At 39.9% G+C, this 23,105-nt stretch overlaps 1 protein-coding gene and 1 pseudogene across 1 annotated transcript in view; one reads left to right on the top strand and one right to left on the bottom strand.

Annotated features, from left to right (window-relative positions):
- Pfdn1 (prefoldin subunit 1) overlaps window positions 1–23,105 on the top strand; it is a 61,005-nt gene that overhangs the window by 10,959 nt on the left and 26,941 nt on the right. The window contains exon 3 of the mRNA XM_040758113.1: window positions 13,062–13,146. Within this exon, the coding sequence (XP_040614047.1) occupies window positions 13,062–13,146 (85 nt within the window). The remainder of the gene's footprint in view (window positions 1–13,061; window positions 13,147–23,105) is intronic.
- Window positions 22,035–22,678, bottom strand: LOC101831717 (annotated as a pseudogene).

Genomic DNA, 23,105 nt, shown 5'->3' with positions numbered 1-23,105 from the left:
TGTGTTTGGGAAAAGTGACTTCAGTTTTGTTGATGTCGAATATGTATAGAACCCCAGATGTGCACATCTCCTTCCCAGATTTAGGACTCTGGAGAGAGGGGACTTTGTGTAATCTTAATTTTCTTAAGTTGTCAATGATTTAAAAACTTGATGCTCATTATGACTTTTTCTCCTGCTGTGTACAGTGACATAATTGTTTTTAGACCTCAGAGCTTAGTAGACATTTGCGTAAGACTTACATAGTCATGTTTCTTCTGCAGAAGAGGTCTTTAATAATTCCTTCCTGTCTTCCCTCCCATGTTCTCCATAATGGAAACATTCTCACTGAAACACAGCAAACTATTTTAGAAAATGTTGTGCTAATTAGACTCTTTTAAAAAATGGAGTCTTTTATCTTAAATAGTGGGAACTTGCTAAAATGAATTTTTATTTAATGTAGCCTTGTTATGGGGTTACTTATTTTTAGGTTTAAGGTTTTTGTTTTAAGAATCTAATCATTCATTCTGTTATTTAGTATCTACAATTCCGACACTAACAGACCTAACCTAGGAACTGGAGAGATGACTAAGTGGTTGGGAACACGGGCTGCTTCCTCTTCCAGAGGGTCAGGGTTCAATTTGTAGCATCTATGTGGTGGTGGCTCACAACCACGTGTAACTCCAAGGGATCTGATGTCCTCTCTGTCCTCCATGAGTTCCAGGTCCACACATGGTGCACAGACATACATGTAGGCAAAATACACATACACATAAAATAATTAGAAATAGCTTTTTCGTCTTTTTTTCCCCCAGACTCAGGGTTTCTCTGTGTAGATTTGGCTGTCCTGGAACTCACTCTGTAAACCAGGCTGTCCTCAAATTCACAGAGATCCGCCTGCCTCTGCCTCCTGAGTGCTGGGATTAAAGGCATGTGCCACCACCATCTGTCTAGAAATAGCTTTTTAAAAAGGACCTGACACATGGTTTGGGTTGTTTTTGTTTTTTTCCCCAGAAAGGGTTAAACATAGTCTCCTTTGTTGTATGAAGGTAAGTTGTTCAACAGTATGGCAGGATACCATGGTGTGTCCAAGCTGATGACAAAACAAGAATCAACATAGTTAACTCCGGGGAGGTGTCAAATATCACTTGCAAATACTTGCAACAACCTGTGTTACTTTGTCACTGAGAAATTGTGTTCTGCTGACAAGAAGAAAACAGTCAATTTTAAGTTGTACTAAAGAATTTTCTGATTTTAACTGCCACTTACATCATAGTGACAAATTTAGGAACAGTTTGCAGTCTAATCTGAATGAGATGTTTGAGATGCTTGTATCAAGGGTGATAGCCTGTTTAATGAAGCTCCCAAAAAGGAGAGAACCGACCAAGATTTGTTAGTATTCTTTTCTCTCTTAATACGTGTATCAAAGATTGCTGGGATCTGGAACTGATGGCCCCACTCCTATAACCCATTGTTGGGTACATGGACCCGAGACCTAAGGATTGAGAGCTTCCGTGATGCCTGAGAGAACGTCTCATTGTCCTGGTCAGGGATTCTTTTACAAAATATCATTTGTGTGTGTGTGTGCTGAGTGTGCACCCCGGTGAGCATTCAAGTGTGCCGGAAGATGTTGTTGTGTCCCCTGGAGTTACAGGTGGTTGTGGCACAGCCTCACGTGGGTACTGGGTCTTTGGAACTGCAGCAAGCACTTTTAATCACTGATCCGTCTTTCCAGCCCCATCTCTCTTTTTTACAAAATAATCATTTTAATTAGTTAATTAATCTCTGGTATGTGGGAACATATGTGGAAGTCAGGACAACCTGAGGGAGTCACTTCTCTCCTTCTACCTTGTTGGTCGGGGGGGGGGAGTTGAACTCATGTGGTCAGGTCTGGTGGCAGTTGCTCTGACCTGCTGAGCCGCCCTTCTTGTTTTGAGGCATATCAGTTACTTTGAAATGGAGCAGGTGTTTGGAAGACTATCATTTTGACTTCAAAGAGACTTAAAGTATTCTGATATCAGAACTTTCAAGCATCTAGAGCCTAGTATTAAAAATCTGTCTCTAAATAGGTAAGAACTCATGACTGCTCTGTGCCCATCTTTTTATGTTAGCTGAGAGTAAAAGATTTGGACGGCAGTGTATGTTCTATTTTTTGTTTTGTTTTGCTTCACTTTGAGACATGTTCTCACACTGTAGCCTAGTCTGGCTTGGAGGAATTAATTCACTATGTAGATCAGGCTAGTCTCAAACTAATGTTGATTTTCCTGACTCAGATTCCCAAGAGCTAGGATTGCCACACCAGCTTCCAGTATGCATCCTGCATGTATGACTTTGGACATGTGTTAAAAATACTTTTTATAGGGTGCTGGAGAGATGGCTCACTGGTTAAGGTCACTGACTGTTCTTCCAGAGGTCCTGGGTTCCATTCTCAGCACTCACATGGCTACTTAGTTCCAGGGGATCTGATATCTTCACAGCAATGCATCTAAAATAAAGTTAAATTATTAAAAAGTACTTTTTATGACTTTCTGCTCTTCTATCAGTTTTCTGTATATGTTTATTAGTACCCATAGAATAATAACTTTTTTCATTATCCTTGTTTACTTTTTTCCAGTATTTTAACCTACTAGTGAAATAAATATCACATCTTAGAAAAAAATAAAAAGAAGTAAGCTTTCTCACTACTTATTTCAACATTTGAGGGTTGATGAGGCCAGAATAAAAGTGGTAAACATCAGAGGTGATTGTTTACCAGACTACTTAGAATGCCAAATAGTAACCCAAAATAAACATCTGTTTTAAAATAGATTAACGTACTACAGCTTCCATTTCAGGAGCAATGGTTTTGATTTAAAAATAGGCTGTGTTTTTTGAATTAGTACAAACTGAACCTTGCAGCGTACATGGCTTATCTAGAGCACAAAATGTTTGTAGGTGGCGAGGGGTCCCAGAAGTCATGATTATCTGGTCCCTGCAGTGAGTTAGTCTTCACCTCACCAGCAGGAGGGAGCCCAGCTGTGCCTTCTATCTTCCATCTCTTGACTTTTCTGTGTGCCTCCTCACTCACATTCCTTCTCAGTCACACTGTTTCCTTTCTTTCACATTTGTAAATATTAGATTGACTTTGGGCATAATGAGTAGATATTTTTCTCTTTTATATTTAATTGTCTTACTGGGATCATCTCTCTTTTTTTCTTTTTCCTTTTTTGAGACAGTATCATATATAGTCCAGGCTGACCTTGGACTTACTATTATATAGCTGAGAATGAAGTTCTTTTTGTGTATGTCTGTGTACATGTTCACATGTGTGCCTGTGGGTGAGAGTGTGGGCCCTCTGGAAGATCAAATGCTTTTAACCACCTAAGAGCCATCTCTCCAGCTGCACCTTTTCTTTTTTTCCAAGACAAGATTTCACTGAACCTAGAATTCACCAGTTCAGCAAGATTAGTTGGTCAGTTAGCTCCAGGGAACCTCCTGCCTCTGGCTCCCCAGCCCTAGGATCACACTGTGTGCACCACCCGGCCTGGCTTTTTACAAGTGCTGGGGATCTGAAGGGTCCTTATGCTTGCACAGCAAGCACTTCACCAACTGAGTGTGTCTTCAGCCCAGACTTCAAGTTTATGATTCTCTTGGCTCCACATCCTAAGTGCTGAGTTTGTAGGCATGTACCACCATACCTGGTTTATGGTTCAGGAGTTTGAACCCAGGACTTTCTGTATACCAGGCAGACCCTTAATGACTCAACTGCATCACCAGCCTCCAAATGTCTTCTCATATGCTGACAAGTCTTACATTTTATCTTTAAAGACTGCCTCCCTGAAGTCTGAGCTTGTTTACTGTGTATGTCTCTGTTGGTTATGGTCTAATATGCACCACAGAATTAACTAAAATTCTAAAGTTCTTGCTCTTTTTTTTTTTTTTTTTTTTTTTTTTTTTTGAGACAGGGTTTCTCTGTATAGCTTTGGAACCTATCCTGGCAATTACTCTGTAGACCAGGCTGGCCTAGAACTCACAGAGATCTACCTGCTTCTGCCTCCCAGCCATGCACCACCACTGTCAGGCTTTAGCCTTATTTTCTTTAAATACTTTTGAAAAAGGATTTATTTATCACTTTATTTTATGTTTATGAATGTTCTGCTCACATGTATGTCTGTGCACTATGTCTGTGCCCAGTGCCCATGGAAGTTAGAGGAGGGTGATTGATCTCCTGTAACTGAGATTATAGATGGTTGTGAGCTGCCATGTACGTGCTGGGAATTGAACCCAGGCTCTCTCCAAGAACAAGTGCTTTTAACCACTGAGCCATCTGACTAGCCTCTGTAGCATTCTTTTCAACTGAGCAGTTAAAAATGTAAGTCAGAAAACTCTAGTATAAACCGTTTTATTAGACAGATTTTCACTATGTAGTCCTTGGTTGCTCCGGAACTTTATATGTAGACCAGACTAACCTTGAATGCAGAGATCTACCTGCCTCTGCCTCTCGAGTACTGGAATTAAAGGTGTGTACCACACTCAACCTATTATGACATTTCAGTACAAATATGCAATGTTTGGATTAGGGAAACTGGCACATCTATTGCTTCAGACATAATTTCTTTGTTTTGGGAGCATTCAAAATCATCATCTTTGTGTTTTGAAAGATTTCATCACAAGTTATTTCTCCTTATCTCAGCCCTAAATAAGATATTTATACCATCCCCTTTAAAGCTTAGTTCCCCTTACTCTTCCATTGTAGAAGAGACAGCAGAAAAAATGTAAGAGTCTAAGTGTAGGGAGAAGGACTCTGAGGCTGTGAAATGCATCTGAAGTGCTGTAATTTATTTATATGTGTGATGCATGTGGTTCAAGAATATATGCACATGCATGTACATGCGCGATCGTGTGTGTGTGTGTGTGTGTGTGTGTGTGTGTGTGTGTGTGTGTGTGTGTGTGTTATTTATGGGTTGATAGTGATTGGACCCAGTGTCTCATACATGAAAGGCAAGCATTCTACCCTCTGAGCTATTCCACTAGCTCTGAATGCTTTTCCAGTTCTCCGTATATTCTAAGTAGTGATCCTTTTCATAGAACAGTTGGGAATAGTTTTTCTCATTCTGTAGATTGGTTCTTCACTTGTTTTTTTCCTTTGTTGTGCAGATGAGTTGTGGTCCAATGGAATACATCTTGTTTCCCATGATCTTTGTAGGGGCAGTTCCTGTCCCGCAAGTCATTCTGTCTCTATCTCTTTCGAGACAGGATGTCCCACTTATCACCCAGACTAGAATTCACTATGTGTCCTAGATTGGCTTTGAATTTGAAGCAATCTTCCTGTATCAGACTGTTGAAGTGCTAGGATTACAGGTATGAGTTGCTCCCACCAGGGCACCTCAATTGTAACAAGGTCTAGAAGTGTTTCCTCTGTTTACCTTTAGTAGTTTAATATGAGTTTTGGGTCTTTGATGAATCTAGATCTTTGATGTAGTTTTATATAGGGTAAGAGATAGGAATCAAATTTGATAGATTGCATTTGTATTTCCAGTACCATTTATTGAATAGGTTGTCCTATTTCCAATGTATATTTTTGGTACCTTTCAGAATTAGTTTGTTATGGATAACTGCAGTTTCATTTTGAGACTGGGTCTGTGTAGCCAAGGGTTTCCTGGAATTGACTGTGTAGCTAGGCTGCCCTCAAACATAATCCTCTTGCTTTCCCCCTTCTGAGTTTTGGAGATTGAACCAAGGGTTTTCAACATGCCAAGCAGGACAAACACTGCCACATAGCTGTGTTCCTAGACTTTGCACTTCTTTTGGTGGAAGAACTATTTGTAGCATTCCTTATGGCATATGTTTGCCAGAATAAATATTCTTAGCTTTTGTTTGAATTTCTCTTTTATTTTTTATATATATTTCCACCTTGCATACAGTGCTTGTTAATACTTTTTTTGGGGGGCTATCCTGAAGATGTCATAGCATTGTCTTCTTGCATAGTTTATGTTATAATTCTTATCTCTTAATATAATGTGTCATTTTTCTGGCTGCCCTTAAGACTGTCACTATCTTTGGTTTGCAGTAGTTTATACTTTGTCCAGTTTTTAGTGTGTTTTCATTTTTGAAATTGGCTAGCACTCTGTCCTAGAGTGGTGGTTTGTTTGTTTTAGAAAGTACAAGTTCTTTAATCATTTCTTTCCTGTCTCCTTTTTCCTCCTAGCTCTACCTATGTTAGATAGCGTGAGATCTTTTTTGTCTGTGTCTTATTATTCATTTTTTTAACTCAATATAAATTAAGAGGTTAATTGTTTTTATTTATATTTATGTATGTGTATATGTGTATGCCACATGTGTTCTGGGCCTGCAGAGGCTAGAAGAGGGAGTTGATTTTCTTGGAGCTTATTGTAGGTGTTTGTTAGCCATTGCGGTTGCAAGTGCTCTTAACTACCTATGGTAATCATTTTTTGAGAGGGAGGGAGGGACAGAGGAAAGGAGGGGAGGGGAGGAGAGGAGAGATAGCTTTGTGGAGTTGATTCTCTCCCCACCTTCATGTGGGTTCTGAAAATCAAACTCAGGGCGTTAGGCTCCCACAACAATTGTTTTACCAAATGAGCTGTCTTGTAGGCCCCCAAAGTCCATTTTATTAGCCTTTCTTATATCTAACTTGAACTGTACCACTTGCCTAACTTGGAGCAACTGCATGTTAAGTTTTAGTGTAACACATTTGGGGATCTGTAGTTGTTGATTACTTTGAGAAAGCTAGCTTATAGTTACTGCCATGACCCATGGGTGCTGGAACCTGAGTGGGAGCAGAGGGAAATTAAGAAAGACAGGCACAAGTAATGTAAAGCTGGGGTTGGGTGGGCAGTGCACTCAGATGGAGGTGCACCAACAACTGGATACTAAGTGTGTTTATTACTTACACCATGAAGAAGGAGGTGGGCTATCTGGTCTAGGTAGGGGTCTCTGTTGGGGAGTGTTTGGGACTTGATCTTGCAGCCATCCAGGAGGAGGAAGCGAGGTTGACAATTTTTGCTGATACTGTTTTTAGCTAAAGATTGTCCATTCCTCAGCATTCATTTTTGGGCCTTGGGAAGCCTTGCCCTTCCCATGAATCTGAGGCATTGGCATCCTGGATATGACTATGCTCATGCCATGAATGCTTGTTCACACAGATGCATACTTGTTCCCCCACAGGTTTTTTTTTGTTTGTTTGTTTGTTTGTTTTACCCATCTTGTGTTTTGGTTTTTTTTTCTTCCTTTTTTTAAGTTAGAAACAACTTGCTTCACATGTCAATCCCAGGTCCCTCTCCCTCCCCTCCCCCTCCTCCCCGACCCTCCAGTTGTTGTTGTTTTAATTTAAATTAGAAACAAGGTTGCTTCACATGTCAATCCCAGGTCCCTCTCCCTTTCCCTCCCCTCCTCCCACTCCCTCCCACCAACCCCCCCCCACCCCCAATCCCCTCTCAGGGGTGATGGGAGATATCATTCTGTAAATCTGTCCTTATTGGTTGTTGAATAAAGCACTATTGGCCAATAGGGAAGCAAGATAGGTGGAATTAGGAGTCGAGGAGGATTCTGGGAAAGAGAGACACCATGTATGCACCCAAGGAGTTTGGACCCTTTTCTCCGGTAAGAGAAATACTTAGATTAATAATTATGGGTTAACTACTTAAGTCAGAGATAGCCAGAAGGAAACCAAGCAAACGGCCAACAGCTTTATAATTAATATAGTGTCCTGTGTGTTATTTGGGGGTTCAGACAGCATGGCAGGGCCTAGGTGACTGGCAAGGAAAACTATACTCTACACAGGCTTGTCCATAGTCTGTCATTTCATCCAGGGCAGGGCCTAGACCCTCCCCCAAGAGTCCAGGGTGAGAGTACACCTCTCATTGTGGGATGGGCACCCAAAGTCCATTTGTATGCCAGGGATAAATACTGATCTACTACCCAAGACCCCATAGATTGCCTAGGCCTCCTCACTGACACCCATATTCAGGGGGTCTTGATCAGTCCTATGCTGGATTCCCAGCCATCAGTCTGGCAGTTGTTGTTTTTTTAAGATTAATTTTTTTCATCATCATCACCACCACCACCAAAAAAAAAAAAAAGATTAATTTTGTTGTTGTTGTTGTTGCTTGTGTGTTTTTCAAGACAGGGTTTCTTTTTGTCACCCTGGCTATTCTGGGAACTCTCTCTATAGACCAGTCTGGCTCAAACTCAGAGATTTCCCTGCCTTTGCTTCCCAAGTGCTGGGATTAAAGGCATGCACCACCACAGCCCAACTTAGATTAATTTTTATTACTTTAAATTTCATGTTTGTGTGTCTATGGGGGCTATGTATACATATTTCAGAGGCCAGAAGTATTGGATCCTGAGCTGAACTTTCAGGTGCTAGTGAGCTGTTTGACTTGGATGCCAAGAATCAAACTCAGGTTCTTTGCGAGAGTGGAATGATATCTTTATAGCTGAGCCATCTCTCCAGCCCCCCCCTCCTTCTCTCTCTGTCTGTCTCTCTGTGTGGTTTAAGATTGTTTTATATGTATGAGTGTTTTGCCTGTATGTATGTGTGTGTGCACATGCATGTCTGATGCTCTCAGAGTTTGGAAGAGGGCATCAGATCCACTGGAACTGGAGTTACAGATGGCTATGACTCATTATGTGAGTGGTAGGAATCAAACCTGGGTCCTCTAGAAGAGCCATGAGTGCTCTTAACCACAGAGCCATTTCTCCAACTCCTGGTTATATATTATTTTTTTATTTATTTGTTTTGTTTGCTTGTTTTGAGAGAGGATCTCACTCTGGCTGCTGTCCTGGAATTTACCATGTAGACCAAGCTAGCCTCTAGCTTACAGAGATCTGCCTGCTTCTGCAGCCCAAGTACTAGGATTAAAGTCGTGTGCCACTATGCCTGGCTTGGTTATATATTCTTAAAAGATAATTTTTGCCAGGCACTGGTGGTGTATGTCTTTAATCCTAGTACTCAGAAGGCAGAGGCAGGTGGATCTCTGTGAGTTTGAGGTCACCCTGGTCTCCAGAGCGAGTTCCAGGACAGCCTCCAAAGTAATACAGAGAAACCTTGTTTCCGAAAACAAACAAAAGATAATTTTTGCTGGTTATTCTACTCATTCCTAAGGTAGTTTTATTGTTTCTTACAAAGAAGAGAATTAATTTTTTTCAGTACTCTTAGGCCATAGGTGCAGCTTCATGTAGACTTATTTATTTCTTTACCTGATGCCTGTTTCCTGTTTTTATATAAGTGAAAATGCTCAAGGCCTCTAAAATCCACAGGGATGTTAAGGCTGAAAAACCTATTTTCTGCTTTCTAACATTCCTACTTTGGCTCTTTGAGGTGGGGTCCCAAGCAGCCGAGCCTGGCCTCTAACTTGCTCTGTAGCTGGGGATTATCTTGAAGTCCTAATCCTCCTGTTTCTACCTTCCTAGTGCTGGATTACAGGTGTGCATCACCATGTCAGGTTCTAGTTAGGTTCATACTTACTCAGCTTTTTCTGTGCTACTTAATTTGTGGATGCCCTGGAAATGAAATGCCATTAAGAATTTTTAAGATACCCATGCAAACAAATTCAATGTTGTGAGCATTTTGTTTTTGAATGGCGTGTGTCCAGATGACCATACATTGGAAGTGTACCCAGTAGACAACATTGGCACAGGTTGGAATTGTATTTCTGGGAGGTGCACAATACTTTTTATACATGCTGAGTTATAAGAAAGTGAAACTCTGGGTGAGGGTGGATGGTGATGCCTTTAATCTTAGCACTCTTATGGCAGAGGCAGGTAAATCTCTGAGTTCAAGGCCAGCCTGGTCTACAGAACAAGTTGCAGGACAGCCAGGGCTACACAGGTGTCTCAACAGCAACAACAAAATGAAACTTGTCCAATACGATCTATATTTACAGCCTGTGGTGTTCCTCATAGAGGAGGAAAATCAGAGAAGTGTGTTACACAGGTGACATGATTGCAAATAAATGAGGAATTAATGAAACAGGTCACAAGTCTTTGAGAGTTGGCTTTGCAGGGCCACAGAGCATTGACTTCAGGTGACAACAGAGGTCTTTTTCAAAGCAGTGACTCCAATACAGGTCATGTAATCCCAACTGCTCTCGTCATTTGACACAGGAGAATTTTTTCCCTTCTCCTTTTTTTTTCTTTTTGGTACATTTTCAGCTCCAGAATCTTTTGCTTTTTTGAAACAGGGTTTTTTTTTTGGTTTTTCGAGACAGGGTTTCTCTGTGGCTTTGGAGGCTGTCCTGGAACTAGCTCTTGTAGACCAGGCTGGCCTCGAACTCACAGAGATCCGCCTGCCTCTGCCTCCCGAGTGCTGGGATTAAAGGCGTGCGCCACCAACGTAGCTATGGCTGTCCTGGAACTCATTTTGTAGACCAGTGCCCTTAAACTAACAGAGATCCACCTGCCTCTGCCTCCTGAGTGCTGGGATTAAAGGTGTGCACCGCTGCTCAGGTGTAACTCCAGAATCTTTATTATCTATTTGTTTATAGAAACAATTAGGCAGGATCTCTGTGAGATTCTCTTTTAGAAACTGTGTGTTTAGTACTTGTGATAAGACACATTGTAATAATAAGATATATTGTCTCCAAATTATTCACTGCCTCTTAGATCATAGATAAATTATTTCTCAGAAATCCTAGCCTTCTGGAGGTCTTTCTATAGCTGTGTAGAGTATCTGTGCCAATTCTTGAATTGAGGCCTCAAACAATTTTCCATACATTTTGTATTTGAATTTTGTATGTAACAACCCTTTTAGGTAAACATTTGGGCTTATAAAATTCTCATCTTGTTTAAATCTGGATGACTGAGATGTTTTAGGCTCACAGTAGTAAATTGACTGGCTCTGGCTTGTGAAGTTGGCCTGGCTAACACAGTGACCTTAGGTATGTGTGGCCATGGACATGCTTCTGTTGTTTACTGTTCTTGCTTTCTAGTGACTTTATTTTCTGCTCAAGGGATTTAGTATCTGTTTGGATAATTTTCTTTTTAAAGGCCACATAAAGTAATGACCTCTAATCTTAGCCTTGAAGGTATCCCAGACCTATCCTTTGAGAATACTACCCAATACTAGGCAACCAGTGCTATTTGAAAATGTGTATTTTACTTTGAAAAATATTTCCATGCCTAAATGACTTTATTAGCAAAGTGGTGCATGAATGACATAATTGACAGCTCCTGGACCCTGCCTTGTGTGATGCTTTTCATGTCTTGTTACTAAGAGCTGGTATACTTCAGAACAGCTCTTCCTTAGTAACATTACCTGACTGTGAAAAAAAACCCTTCAGTGTGACACAGTCTTATCTGAAATAGCCCTTGTTTCTTAGATCCAGTAAGAACATTTAAATATGGTGGGTTCTATAGAGGAAAACTACAATTAATTCATTATTTTTTATGAGTGTGAACAATCTTCCCAGGACATAATAAACAATCATAGTTAAGATTGCTGGACTAGGGACTGGAGAGGTGATTCAGCCATTAAGAGCACTTGGTGCTCTTACAGAGGACGCTGGTTCATTTCCCAGCACCCACATGGTAGCTCACTACCATTTTAAGCTCCAGTTCCAGGGCATCCAATGTCCCCTTGTGACCTGCATGGATGCCGGGCACACAGGTAGCACACAGATACACCCAGGCAAAATGCTCATACACATAAAAGTAAAATAAATCTTTAAAAAAGATATATGGGCAGTTGACATCATGAATAAAGTGTAACAATTAGTGACATGATAAAAGTTCATGGGATTGTATTAATATGTATGGTAAGGTGTATTCATGAAGGAGAAGAAAAAAGGTTTTTCTTGGGTGTCAGGTCTCTAGTTGCCCTGATGGTCTCCTTTCACTTGTCGGGTAGCCATGTCTTGGTGAGGTCCCACCTAGGCACAGTGGTGTGTCTTTGAAATTGACAGAGAAAATTACATATGGTGATCGTGACCTTGATATGTTTGTTGTTGTTGGTTTTTTTTTTTTTTTTTTTTTTGGTTTTTCGAGACAGGGTTTCTCTGTATTGTTTTGGAGGCTGTCCTGGAACTCACTCTGTAGACCAGGCTGGCCTCGCACTCACAGAGATCCACCTGCCTCTGCCTCCCGAGTGCTGGGATTAAAGGGGGATTAAAGGCGTGTGCCACTAACACCCGGCCTTTTTTTTTTTTTTTTTTTTTTTTGTTAAAAAGAAAATGTTTAGTTCTTTGCTGCTGAATCCTTAAGTGCAAAGGATGAAACGTGCTCTTAAGTAACTGCAGCTGCTTCTTGAGGTCTATTTCAGCCTAAGACAATCCTGAAAGCAGTTTGAGGAATTGTGACTTTTCCGTGGTTCTAGCAGAAGAGAAATACTTCATTCAGCTCTCTCACTTGAGGCAGTGAAATGGTTTTTCTTCCTATCCCCACAGCAAGAATTATGAACTTAATGCCACAAAACAGAATCAGTGTTAATGTATAAAGCTCCCCATATTTGGGCCCTCAACAGTGGTAAATAATGTGCCGGACTGTGAAATGGAAAAAGCTGAAACTTTCTGTTTATGCATTTGAGCTTTTCAGAGGTATTATACTCTCTGGGAGTAATAGTAAAAGACACTAGGGCTTATACAGTGCCTTTGTATGAGGCGCTCATATAGACACTAAGGCATTGATCTTAACACAGTACTTGATTGTGACTTTAAAAGGTCATGAGTTGCTGCTGTTACAAAGAACCAAAAGGATGGAAGGATGCTGCATTTACAAATACTGCTTTAGAAAGTCTACAAAAAGTTAGACAGCTCAAAGCTACCGGAAACTTTGGTAGCTTATATGTTGACTTTTTGATGGATTTTTTTAATGCTTTTCTCATTTTTTCCTATCTATAAATGTTTTCAATGTCAAGATTGTCTTTTAAGTTAGAAAGCAGAATGTAATTTTAGGCCTGTATTTTTCCTTGGCCAAGAAAGTGTAAAAGCCATTGTGATTTCCAAAGTATTTAATATAACAGGGTTTTGTTTTGTTTTTTGTCCTGAATACTGAGCTCATCCTTTTAATTGTCTTGTTAATATTTGTGATGTGTAACTATTGATTTTGAATACAGTGGCCATGAGTTAACTTTCAACTTTTTTGTTTTCTAGGTTTATTCTACAATCCAAGGAAGTAATTCACAACCAGCTGTTAGAAAAACAGAAATTAGCAGAAGAAAAAATTAAAGAGCTGGAGGTATGTCCAACAATAGCAGTCCACTTTTAGGGAAAAGAAGTGATAATCCTATTCTGTTATATTAAATGAAAACATGTGGCTGACAGAGTTTAGGTTATGTTTTCATTTTATCTAGTTTGCTTTAATTGTGTTAAAACTGTGGAACAGCCATATTCATGGCAGTATTTGAACATAAGCAAAACTGTCTTTTTTTTTTTAACTGTGGACAATTTTAAAGATAAGGTGTTGGTCTGAATGTATTTTCTTCATTGCCTTTTACTGGACAATTTTTTAAACAGTTTTTTATTATATATTTAAATTAGAAACAAGCTTGCTTCCCATGTCAGTCCCAGCTCCCTCTCTCTTCCTTCCACGCCCACTCCCCCCCCCACCAGCTCCCCCAACTCCCCACCCAATCCCACCCTATTCCCCAGGGAGGGTAAGGCCCTCCATGGGGGATCTCTAGAGTCTGTCATTTCATTCTGGGCAGTGCCCAGGCCCTCCTGCAAGTGTCCAGATTGAGAGAGCATCCCTCATTGTGGGATGGGCACCCAAAGTCCATTTGTGTGCCAGGGATAAATACTGATCTACTACCCAAAGCCTAGGTCTCCTCACTGACGCCCACATTCAGGGGGTCTGGATCAGTCCTATGCTGGCCTCTCAGCTATCAGTCTGGGGTCCAAGATCTTCCCCTTGTTCAGGTCAGCTCTTTCTTTGGGTTTCACCAGCCCAGTCAAGCCCCTTTGCTCATCACTCCTCCCTCTCTGTCACTGGGTTTCAGGAGTTCAGTTCAGTGTTTAGCTGTGGGTGTCTGACTCTGCTTCAGTCTGTCACTGGATGGAGGTTCTAGGATGATATGTAAGATAGTCGTCAAAATCATTATCAGGGAGGGGCATTTAAAGCAGTCTCTCCACTACTGCTTAGTTTGCCAGTTGGTGGTGTCATCCTTGTAGATCGCTGGAGATCTCACTAGTGCCAGATCATCCCTCAAACCTAGAATGACTCCCTCTATTATGGTGTCTCTCATCCTGCTTTCCTCTATTCTTCCCCCAACTCAACCTTCCTGCTTCCCCATGACCTCCTCTCTCCTCCTCTTCTCCCCCTCTCTTTTTCCTGGCTCCCTCCTCCACCTCCCCCATGCTCCCAATCTGCTCAGAAGATCTTACCTCATTCCACCTTCTCTGGAGTACCGTGCATATCTCTCTTAGGGTCCTTCCTGTTTCCCTGACTCCCTGGCAGTGGGATTGTAGGCTGGCACTTCCCTGTTTCATGTCTAGAATCCATATATGAATGAGTACATACCATGTTTGTCTTTTTGTGACTGGGTTTCTTCTAGTGCCATCCATTTGCCTGCAAATTTCAAGATTCCATTGTTTTTTTTCCCCTGAGTAGTACTCCATTGTGTAAATGTACCACATTTTCTCTGTCCACTCTTCAGTTGAGGGGCGTGTAGGTTACTTCCAGGTTCTGGCTATTACAAATAGTGCTGCTATGAACATAGTGGAACAGGCATCCTTGTTGTATGAGTGTGCATCTTTTGGGTATATGCCTAAGAGTGGAATTGCTGGGTCTTGTGGTAGACTGATTCCCATTTTCCTGAGGAATCTCCATACTGATTTTCATAGTGGCTGTACGAGTTGGCACTCCCACCAGCAGTGGAGGAGTGTTCCCTTTCTCCACATCCTCTCCAGCATAAACTGTCATTGGTGTTTTTGATTTTAGTGATTCTGACAGTAGTAAGATGGTATCTCAGAGTTGTTTTGATTTGTATTTCCCTCATTTCTAGGGATGTTAAGCACTTTCTTAAGTGTCTCTCAGCCAGTTTAGTCTCCTCTGATTGAGAATTCTCTATTTAGTTCTGTAGAGCACTTTTTAATTGGATCCTTTGGTGCTTTGGAGACTTGCTTTTTGAGTTCTTTGTAGATTTTGGAGGTCAGCCCTCTGTCAGATGTGGGGTTAATGAATATCTTTTCCCATTCTGTGGGCTGCTTTTTTGTCTTGTTGACTGTGTCCTTTGCCTTGCAGAAGCTTCTCGGCTTTAGGAGGTCCCATTTATTAACTGTCGATCTCAGTGTCTGTGCTACTGGTGTTATGTTCAGGAAGCAGTCTCCTGTACCAATTCGTTCAAAGGTACCTCCCACTTTCTTTTCTAACAGGTTCAGTGTGACTGGATTTATGTTGAGGTCTTTGATTCGTTTGGACTTAACTTTTGTGCATGGTAATAGACATGGATCTATCTGTAGTCTTCTACATGCCAGTATCCAGTTATGCCAGCACCATTTGTTGAAGATGCCTTTTTTTTCCATTGTATAATTTTAGCTTCTTTGTCAAAAACCAAGTGTTCATTTGTGTGTGGGTTAATATCAGGGTTTTAATTTGATTCCTTTGGTCTACCTGTCTATTTTTGTGCCAATACCAAGCTGTTTTCCGGACTATAGCTCTATAATAGAGCTTGAAGTCAGGGATGGTGATGCCTCTGGACGTTGCCTTGTTGAACAGGGTTGTTTTGGCTATCTTAGGTTTTTTGTCTTTCCATATAGAGTTGAGAATTGTTCTTTCAAGGTCTGTGAAGAATTGTGCTGGGATTTTAATGGGGGTTGCATTGAATCTGTAGATTTCTTTTGGCAGGATTGCCATTTTTACTATGTTGATCCTACCTATCCAAGAGCATGGGAGATCTCTCCATTTTCTGGTGTCTTCTTTAATTTCTTTCTTTAAAAACTCAAAGTTTTTGTCATACAGGTCTTTCACTTGTTTGGTTAGGGTTACCCCAAGGTATTTTATGTTGTTTGTGGCAATTGTAAAGGGTGATGTTTCTCTGATTTCTTTCTCAGCCCATTTATCGTCTGTATATAGTAGGGCTACTGATTTTCTTGAGTTGATTTTGTATCCTGCCACTTTGCTGAAGGTATTTATCAGCTGTAGGAGTTCCCTGATGGAGTTTTTCGGGTCACTTATATAAACTATCATATCATCTGCAAATAGTGAAAGTTTGACCTCTTTCTTTCCAATATGTATGGCCCTTGATCTCCTTTTGTTGTCTTATTGCTCTAGCTAGAACTTCAATTACAATATTGAAGAGGTATGGGCAGAGTGGACAGCCTTGTCTTGTTTCTAATTTTAGAGGAATTGCTTTGAGTTTCTCTCCATTTAGTTTGATGTTAGCTGTTGGTTTGCTGTATATAGTTTTTATTATGTTTAGGTATGTTCCTGTTATCCATGATCTCTCCAAGACCTTTATCATGAAGGTGTGTTGGATTTGTCAAAGGTTTTTTCAGCATCTAGTGAGATGGTCATGTGATTTTTGTTTCTCAACTTGTTTATATGGTGGGTTACATTGATGGATTTTCGTATGTTGAACCATTCCTGCATCCCTGGGATTGAAACCTATTTGATTATGTTGAATGAGTTTTCTGATGTGTTCTTGGATTTGATTTGCCAGTATTTTATTGAGTTTTTTGCATCAATGTTCAATATTGGTCTGAAGTTCTCTTTTCTTAGTTTGTCTTTGTGTGACTTCGGTATCAAGGTTATTGAAGCCTGGTAAAAAGAGTTTAGCAAAGACCCTTCTGCTTCTATTGCATGGAATACTTTGAGGAGAATTAGTATAAACTGATCTTTGAATTTCTGGTAGAATTCTGCACTAAGGCCATCTGGACCTGGGCTTTTTTTTGTTGGGAGACTTTTGATGACTGTTTCTATTTTCTTAGGGGCTATAGGTCTATTTAAATTGCTTATCTGTTCTTGATTTAATTTTGGCAGGTGATATCTATCCAGAAAGTTGTCCATTTCCTTTAGATTTTCGAATTTTGAGGAGTACAGGTTTCAAAGTATGACCTGATGATTCTCTGGATTTCCTCAGTGTCTGTTGTTATGTCCCCCTTTTCATTTCTGATTTTGTTAATTTGCATGTTCACATTCTGCCGTTTGGTGAGTTTGGATAAAGGTTTGTCTATCTTGTTGATTTTTCTCAAAGAACCAACTCTTCGTTGCATTGATTCTTTGTATCGTTTTCCTAGTTTCTACTTTATTGAGTTCAGCCCTCAATTTGATTATTTCCTGTCCTCTACTCCTCCAGGGTGAGTTTGCTTCTTTTTGTTCTAGAGCTTTCAGTTGTGCTGTTAATTCTCTAGTGTAACTATTCTCCAGTGTCTTCCTGTGGGCACTTAGTGCTATGAACTTTCCTCTTAGCGCTGCACTCAAAGTGTCCCATAAATTTGGGTATGTTGTGTCTTCATTCTCATTGAATTCTAGGAAGTCTTTAATTCCTTTTTTTTTTTAATTTCTTCTTTGATCCAGAAGTGGTACAATTGCACATTATTCAATTTCCATGAGTTTGTAGGGTTTCTGCAATTTGTGTTGTTGTTGAACTCTAACTTTAAAGCATGGTGATATGATAAGATCCATGGAGTTATTCCAATTTTTTTGTACCTGTTGAGGTTTGCTATGTTGCCAAGTATGTGGTCAATTTTTGAGAAGGTTCCATGTGGCGCTGAGTAGACGGTATATTCTTTTGTGTTTGGATGGAATGTTCTCTAGATGTCTGTCAAATCCAATTGGGTCATAACTTCAATTAGTTCCTTCATTTCTTTGTTAAATTTCTGTCTGGTAGTCCTGTCTAATGGTGAGAATGGGATGTTGAAGTCTCCCACTATACGTGTGTGAGGTTTTATGTGTGGTTTGAGTTTTAGTAATGTTTCTTTTACAAATGTGGATGCCTTTGTGTTTGGGGCATAGATGTTCAGAATTGAGACTTCATCTTGGTGGATTTTTCCTGTGATAAATATGAAATGACCTCCTTCATCTCTTTTGATTGATTTCAGTTTAAAGTCTAGTTTGTTAGATATTAGGATTGCTTCCCCTGCATGTTTCTTGGGTCCATTTGATTGGAAAATCTTTTCCCAACCCTTAACTCTGAGGTAACATCTTTCTTTGAAGCTGAGGTATGTTTCTTGTATGCAGCAGAAGGATGGATTCTGTCTTCAAATCCATTCTGTTAGCCTGTGCCTTTTAGGGATATTAATGACCTTTGATTGCTCATTCTTGTTTGTTTTGGAATGGTTGTTGTTGGTCGAATTGTATGTGGATTTCCACCTCTTTTCTCTTTTGGCTGTTGGTAAAGTGGGATTATCTATTGCCTATGTTTTCTGGTTATAGTTAACTTCCTTGGATTGGAGTTTTCCTTCTAGAATTTTCTGTAGGCGGGGTAATGGATATGTATTGTTTAAATCTGGTTTTGTCATGGAATATCTTGTTTTCTCCATCTGTATTGATTGAAAGCTTTGTTGGGTATAGTAGTCTTGGCTGGCATCCGTGGTCTCTTAGTGTTGATATAATATCTATCCAGGACCTTCTGGCTTTCAGAGTTTCCATGGAGACATCAGGTGTAATTCTGATAGGTTTACCTTTATATGTTATTTGACCTTTTTCCTTAGCTGCTCTAAGTATTCTTTTTTTATTCTGTATGCTTGGGGTCTTGATTATTATGTGGTGAGGGGACTTTTTTTTGTGGTCCACTGTATTTGGTGTTCTGTAAGCTTCTTGTATCTTCATTGACATGTCTTTCTTTAGGCTGAGAAAGTTTTCTTTATGACTTTGTTGAATATGTTTTCTGCCCCTTTGAGTTGGGTTTCTTCACCTTCTTCTATACCTATTATTCTTGGTTTTTTCACAGTGTCCCATATTTCCTGGATATTTTGTGTTAGGATTTATTGGACTTAAGATTTTCTTTGGTTGATGAATCTATTTCTCCTAGTGTGTCTTCAACATACGAGATTCTCTCTTCCATAGCTTGTATTCTGTTGATTATGCTTGCATCTGTAGTACCTGACCGTTTCCTCAGTTTTTCTATTTCCAGCATTCCTTCAGACTTTTTTTTATTGTCTCCATGTCAGCTTTCAACCCTTGCACTGTTTGAAATTTTTTCTTGTAATTTTTGCTTCATGTTTTCCTCCCTTTCTTGCATTTGTTGGATTTTTTGGCTTGTTTTTTCTTCCATTTCTTTAGGGGATTTTCTCATATCCTCTTTGAGGGCCTTTTTCATTTTCATGAAGGTGTTTTTAAGGTCATTCCCTTCTGCTTCATCTGCATTGGGGTGTTCAGGTCTTGCTGGTGTAGAATCTCTAGACTCTGGTGGTCTCATTTTGTTTTACTGTTGCTGAGTGTGTTCTCATATTGCCTCTTTCCCATCACTTCTTCAGTGGATGTAGAAAGAGCCTCTTCCTCTCCTGGTGGGTAGGCCACCACGGTTCCCTTTCGGTGGGTGCTAGCAAACCCAATACTCTCTGGCCTCTGCTCTTTGTTCTCTGCCCCCTGCCCTGAGTTCAGGCAGGAGTAGCCTGGCTCTCTGCAGGCTTCTGGTTGCTTGGTCTTCCTTCCAGGGGCGAGTCGACCTTGCTGAGGTCCCCAGGCCAGGAGATCCGAGAGAGGGCGAGAAGAATCTGGGTCTAAGATGGAGACCCCGAGCTCACATCTTGACAATTTAAAAAAACGTCTTAGACAAAAGAGAAGTACATTGGTTAAATAGTAGATTGTGGCGCATGGGCAGAATAATAGGCAACAGTAACAGATGCTAGACGGTTTTACTAGAGTGTCTCTTTTACATACAGTTCTATTATCTTAGATTTGGGTTTTAGATAATGAAGTAAGGACCATAATTAATAAACAGTCTGAGAGATGGTGTATAATCCTACGAGGAAAACAAACAACTTTAGAACTAGGGTAAAAGACAATAGATTAAGAAAGTGCCAGAAAACAAAAGTTTATTACAGGTTCCTTATGCCTTGAGACCTTTGATTGGTCTTTTTCTGAGGCTTTGGTGAAGAATCTGTTCTGCATATCACAAAGGTTAGATTAGACCAGAAAAGTGGCTGTTTCTTAAGCACCAAAATTAACTGTGATCAGGGTGGGTACACCATGATTTCATAGGTCACATGATCTAATTTCTGTCAGTACTATTGAGGCAGTAGTTTATAATATGACTCAACCCTCTGCAAAATTGGGGAGACACCCACTCTAGTTTGTGGGCACTGATTTGGCATGTTTTGGGAGTATGTAACATCTTCTTAGACTTTAATTTGACTGATATTTTATACTAACTTGATATATTAGTGGCTTGGAAAGATGCAATGTAAAAACAAAACCAAAAAAATAAAGGAAAAAACCTGTCAGCCTATAGCAACCAGTTTGTTGTTTATAGTTCTGTTTCCTTTATGCCTCGAAGCTGCTTTAGAGTAAATATCCTTCCTGTTGGTTTCATTCAGAAAAAAACAAAAATATTTGAAAAACCCAAATGAAACTATTTCATATAGGTTAAACAACAACAACAAAAATGGTTTTGCAGCTAAGTGAATAAATCTAAAAATTGTTCTGATGAATATATAGCAGAATGCAAGTTTTTTTCTGTGTGCGTATGAATGTTTTACGTGTTCATATGTATGAGTATGTGGGGGCCTGAGGTCAACACTGGGTATCTTTTTGTGTCACTCTCTAGTTTTTGAGGCAGAGTCTTTCATTGAACCTGGAGCTCACTGATTTGGCTAGATTGGCTATCCAGTTATCCACATGTCTCTGCCTTCCCAGCCAGTCTGGTGTTACAGGTAGACACCATCACACTTGGCTGGGGATCCAAACTCAGATCCTCATGTTTGTATGGTGAGCACTTTACCTACTGAGTTATCTCCTCAGCCCCATCTGGTTAATTGTTTTATGAAACAATTAACAAAGCTATTGATATGTGTCTAAATTTTGTTGTGTTATGCCTTTTGAGACTGAGTTTTGTTTAGTTCATATTGGTCTTTAACTTGCTATGTAGCCAAAGATGACCTTGAACTCCTGATCTTTCTAAATTGAGATTGTAGGTATATGCCAACCCTCCTGGTTTTTTGAATGTTTTAAATGTTTTGTAAAGCTATATATTAGAATGTTAAATAATGGTTACTGTAAGGTAATTTTTTCTTTCAAGATTTTATTTATTTATTTGTATGGTGGTAAGGCATGCACATTCTATAGCTTGTGTGTGGAAGTCAGAGGACAACTTTCTGGAGTCACTTGTCTCCTTTGCCATGTGGGACCTGGAGATTGAACTCAGGTCATCAGTCTTGGTGGCAAGTGCCTTTACTTTCAGAGCTGTCTCTCTGGCCCCAGACTTTCTTTTTCCTATAATCTGTGTTGAATAAATTATAACTATACTTTAACAATTTGGGGCAAAAAATAATGTTTTTGTGTGTGTGGTGTGACACTTGTGGAGATCAGGGACAGCCTTGAGGAGTTGGTTCTGTCCATTTGTGGCTGAAATTCTGGTGGTCAGGCTTGTGTGGCAAGTGTTATACCCTCTCTGCTCTTTATCTTTTTAGCTTTTTGTTTTTCTTCAGACAGGGTTTCTTTGTGTAGTCTTAGTGTCCTGGCTGTAACCAGGCTGACCTTGAACTAACTCTCTCTCTCTCTCTCTCTCTCTCTCTCTCTCTCTCTCTCTCTCTCTCTCTCTCTCTCTCTCTCTCTCTCTCTCTCTCTCTCTCTCTCTCTCTCTCTCTCTCTCTCTCACACACACACACACACACACACACTTTACTGAGGTAAAATTGCCACAGGTGATTTAGCATGTTGTTCAGTTCTGATGAGCATTAGGGAATTTTCTCTTCAAAAGCTTCCCTTTCAGATCTCTCGAATACTGCTGGATATTTTGTGTAGTAGAAGCAAGTTAGGGCCATTGATGCCTATTTGAAAGGCTAATTAAAGCTACAGAAAACTACTAGGGTTAAATAACGTCTACTCAAAGAAGCTAATTTTCTTCTTTTAGATCTTTAGTTTTACATATTATTTATATTATAAAAATAATACATCTCTACTATAAAAAGCAAAAAACTCAAACAATCAAAAAATTAAACATGAAAATATAATATTCTTGCTTTCCTGTATTTCTCCAAGTGTTACATGCACAATTTGGTATGTATTATTTTAAATTTCATTCAGTATAAGTTTTTTTTTCTGAGAAAAATTTTTATTGGCTTTTTGAATAAAATTTATTTGCCAGGAAGGATGATTCCATCATACTTCTGCTGGAACCAGCGCATGGCCTCCTCTTTGCTGATGCTGTGTTTGGCCCCAATGCAGCCTGTTGTGCTTCTTGTCTACGATGCTGAAACCTGGCCTACCCAGCATCACATAGAAGTCCAGGCCATAGATCCCAATGCTTGGGTCGTATTTGATGCCCAGATCAATGTGTTCTTGAATCCCAAAGCCAAAGTTTCCAGTATCTGAGAAGTTATTTTTCCGTAATTCATACTCCCGCACCTTCAGACCTTTCTCCAGAATTTCTTCTGCCTTGGCTCCATGGACAGTGCAGTGAACAGCAATCTTTTCATTTCTCCTGATGCCAAAGGGCCTGACAGTGTATCTGGCTTTTGAAAACACAGGTGTCTGGCCTGTGAGCTGCTCCAACACCTTGGCTGCCTGGTCATCCTGTCTCAGCTCTCCCCAGCACAGATATTGAGGCAGAGCTTGCGATGTGAAGTTCCCGCATGGGGTTCTCCTTTTCACCTTGATCTTGCAACATGATGGGGAACGGGAAGAGGAGTATAAGTATTTTTATACCTCACACACACATATGTATATATATTGAACAGCATTCTTTGTCACTTGATAATTATCAATAGCTTTCTGTTTTTATAATGCAAATTTGCATCTGATTTCATATTTTTCATTTCTCCCACTGTTACAGAGTCTTATTACCTCTGCATTCAATTATTACATGAACTTTATGTCTGCATTAGCATACAGACAGGCCTTAAGATATCCCAGATTTTGATAACAAGAAAACATGAATTATATTAAGGCGCTTTTTTTGTTTGTTTCTCAGTACCTATGAGAGTTGTGTTTGCATTATACTTTACTAGTGTCTTGTATCATTTTATTTATAAAATTCATATGCCTTAATTTTCATTTATTTATTTATTTGCTTATTTATTTTCTTTTTTTCTATT

This window comes from Mesocricetus auratus, unplaced genomic scaffold (genome assembly GCF_017639785.1).
Source record: "Mesocricetus auratus isolate SY011 unplaced genomic scaffold, BCM_Maur_2.0 Super-Scaffold_100015, whole genome shotgun sequence".
NCBI classification, from domain to species: Eukaryota; Metazoa; Chordata; class Mammalia; order Rodentia; family Cricetidae; genus Mesocricetus; species Mesocricetus auratus.
This window is presented reverse-complemented; position numbering and strand designations above follow the sequence as displayed.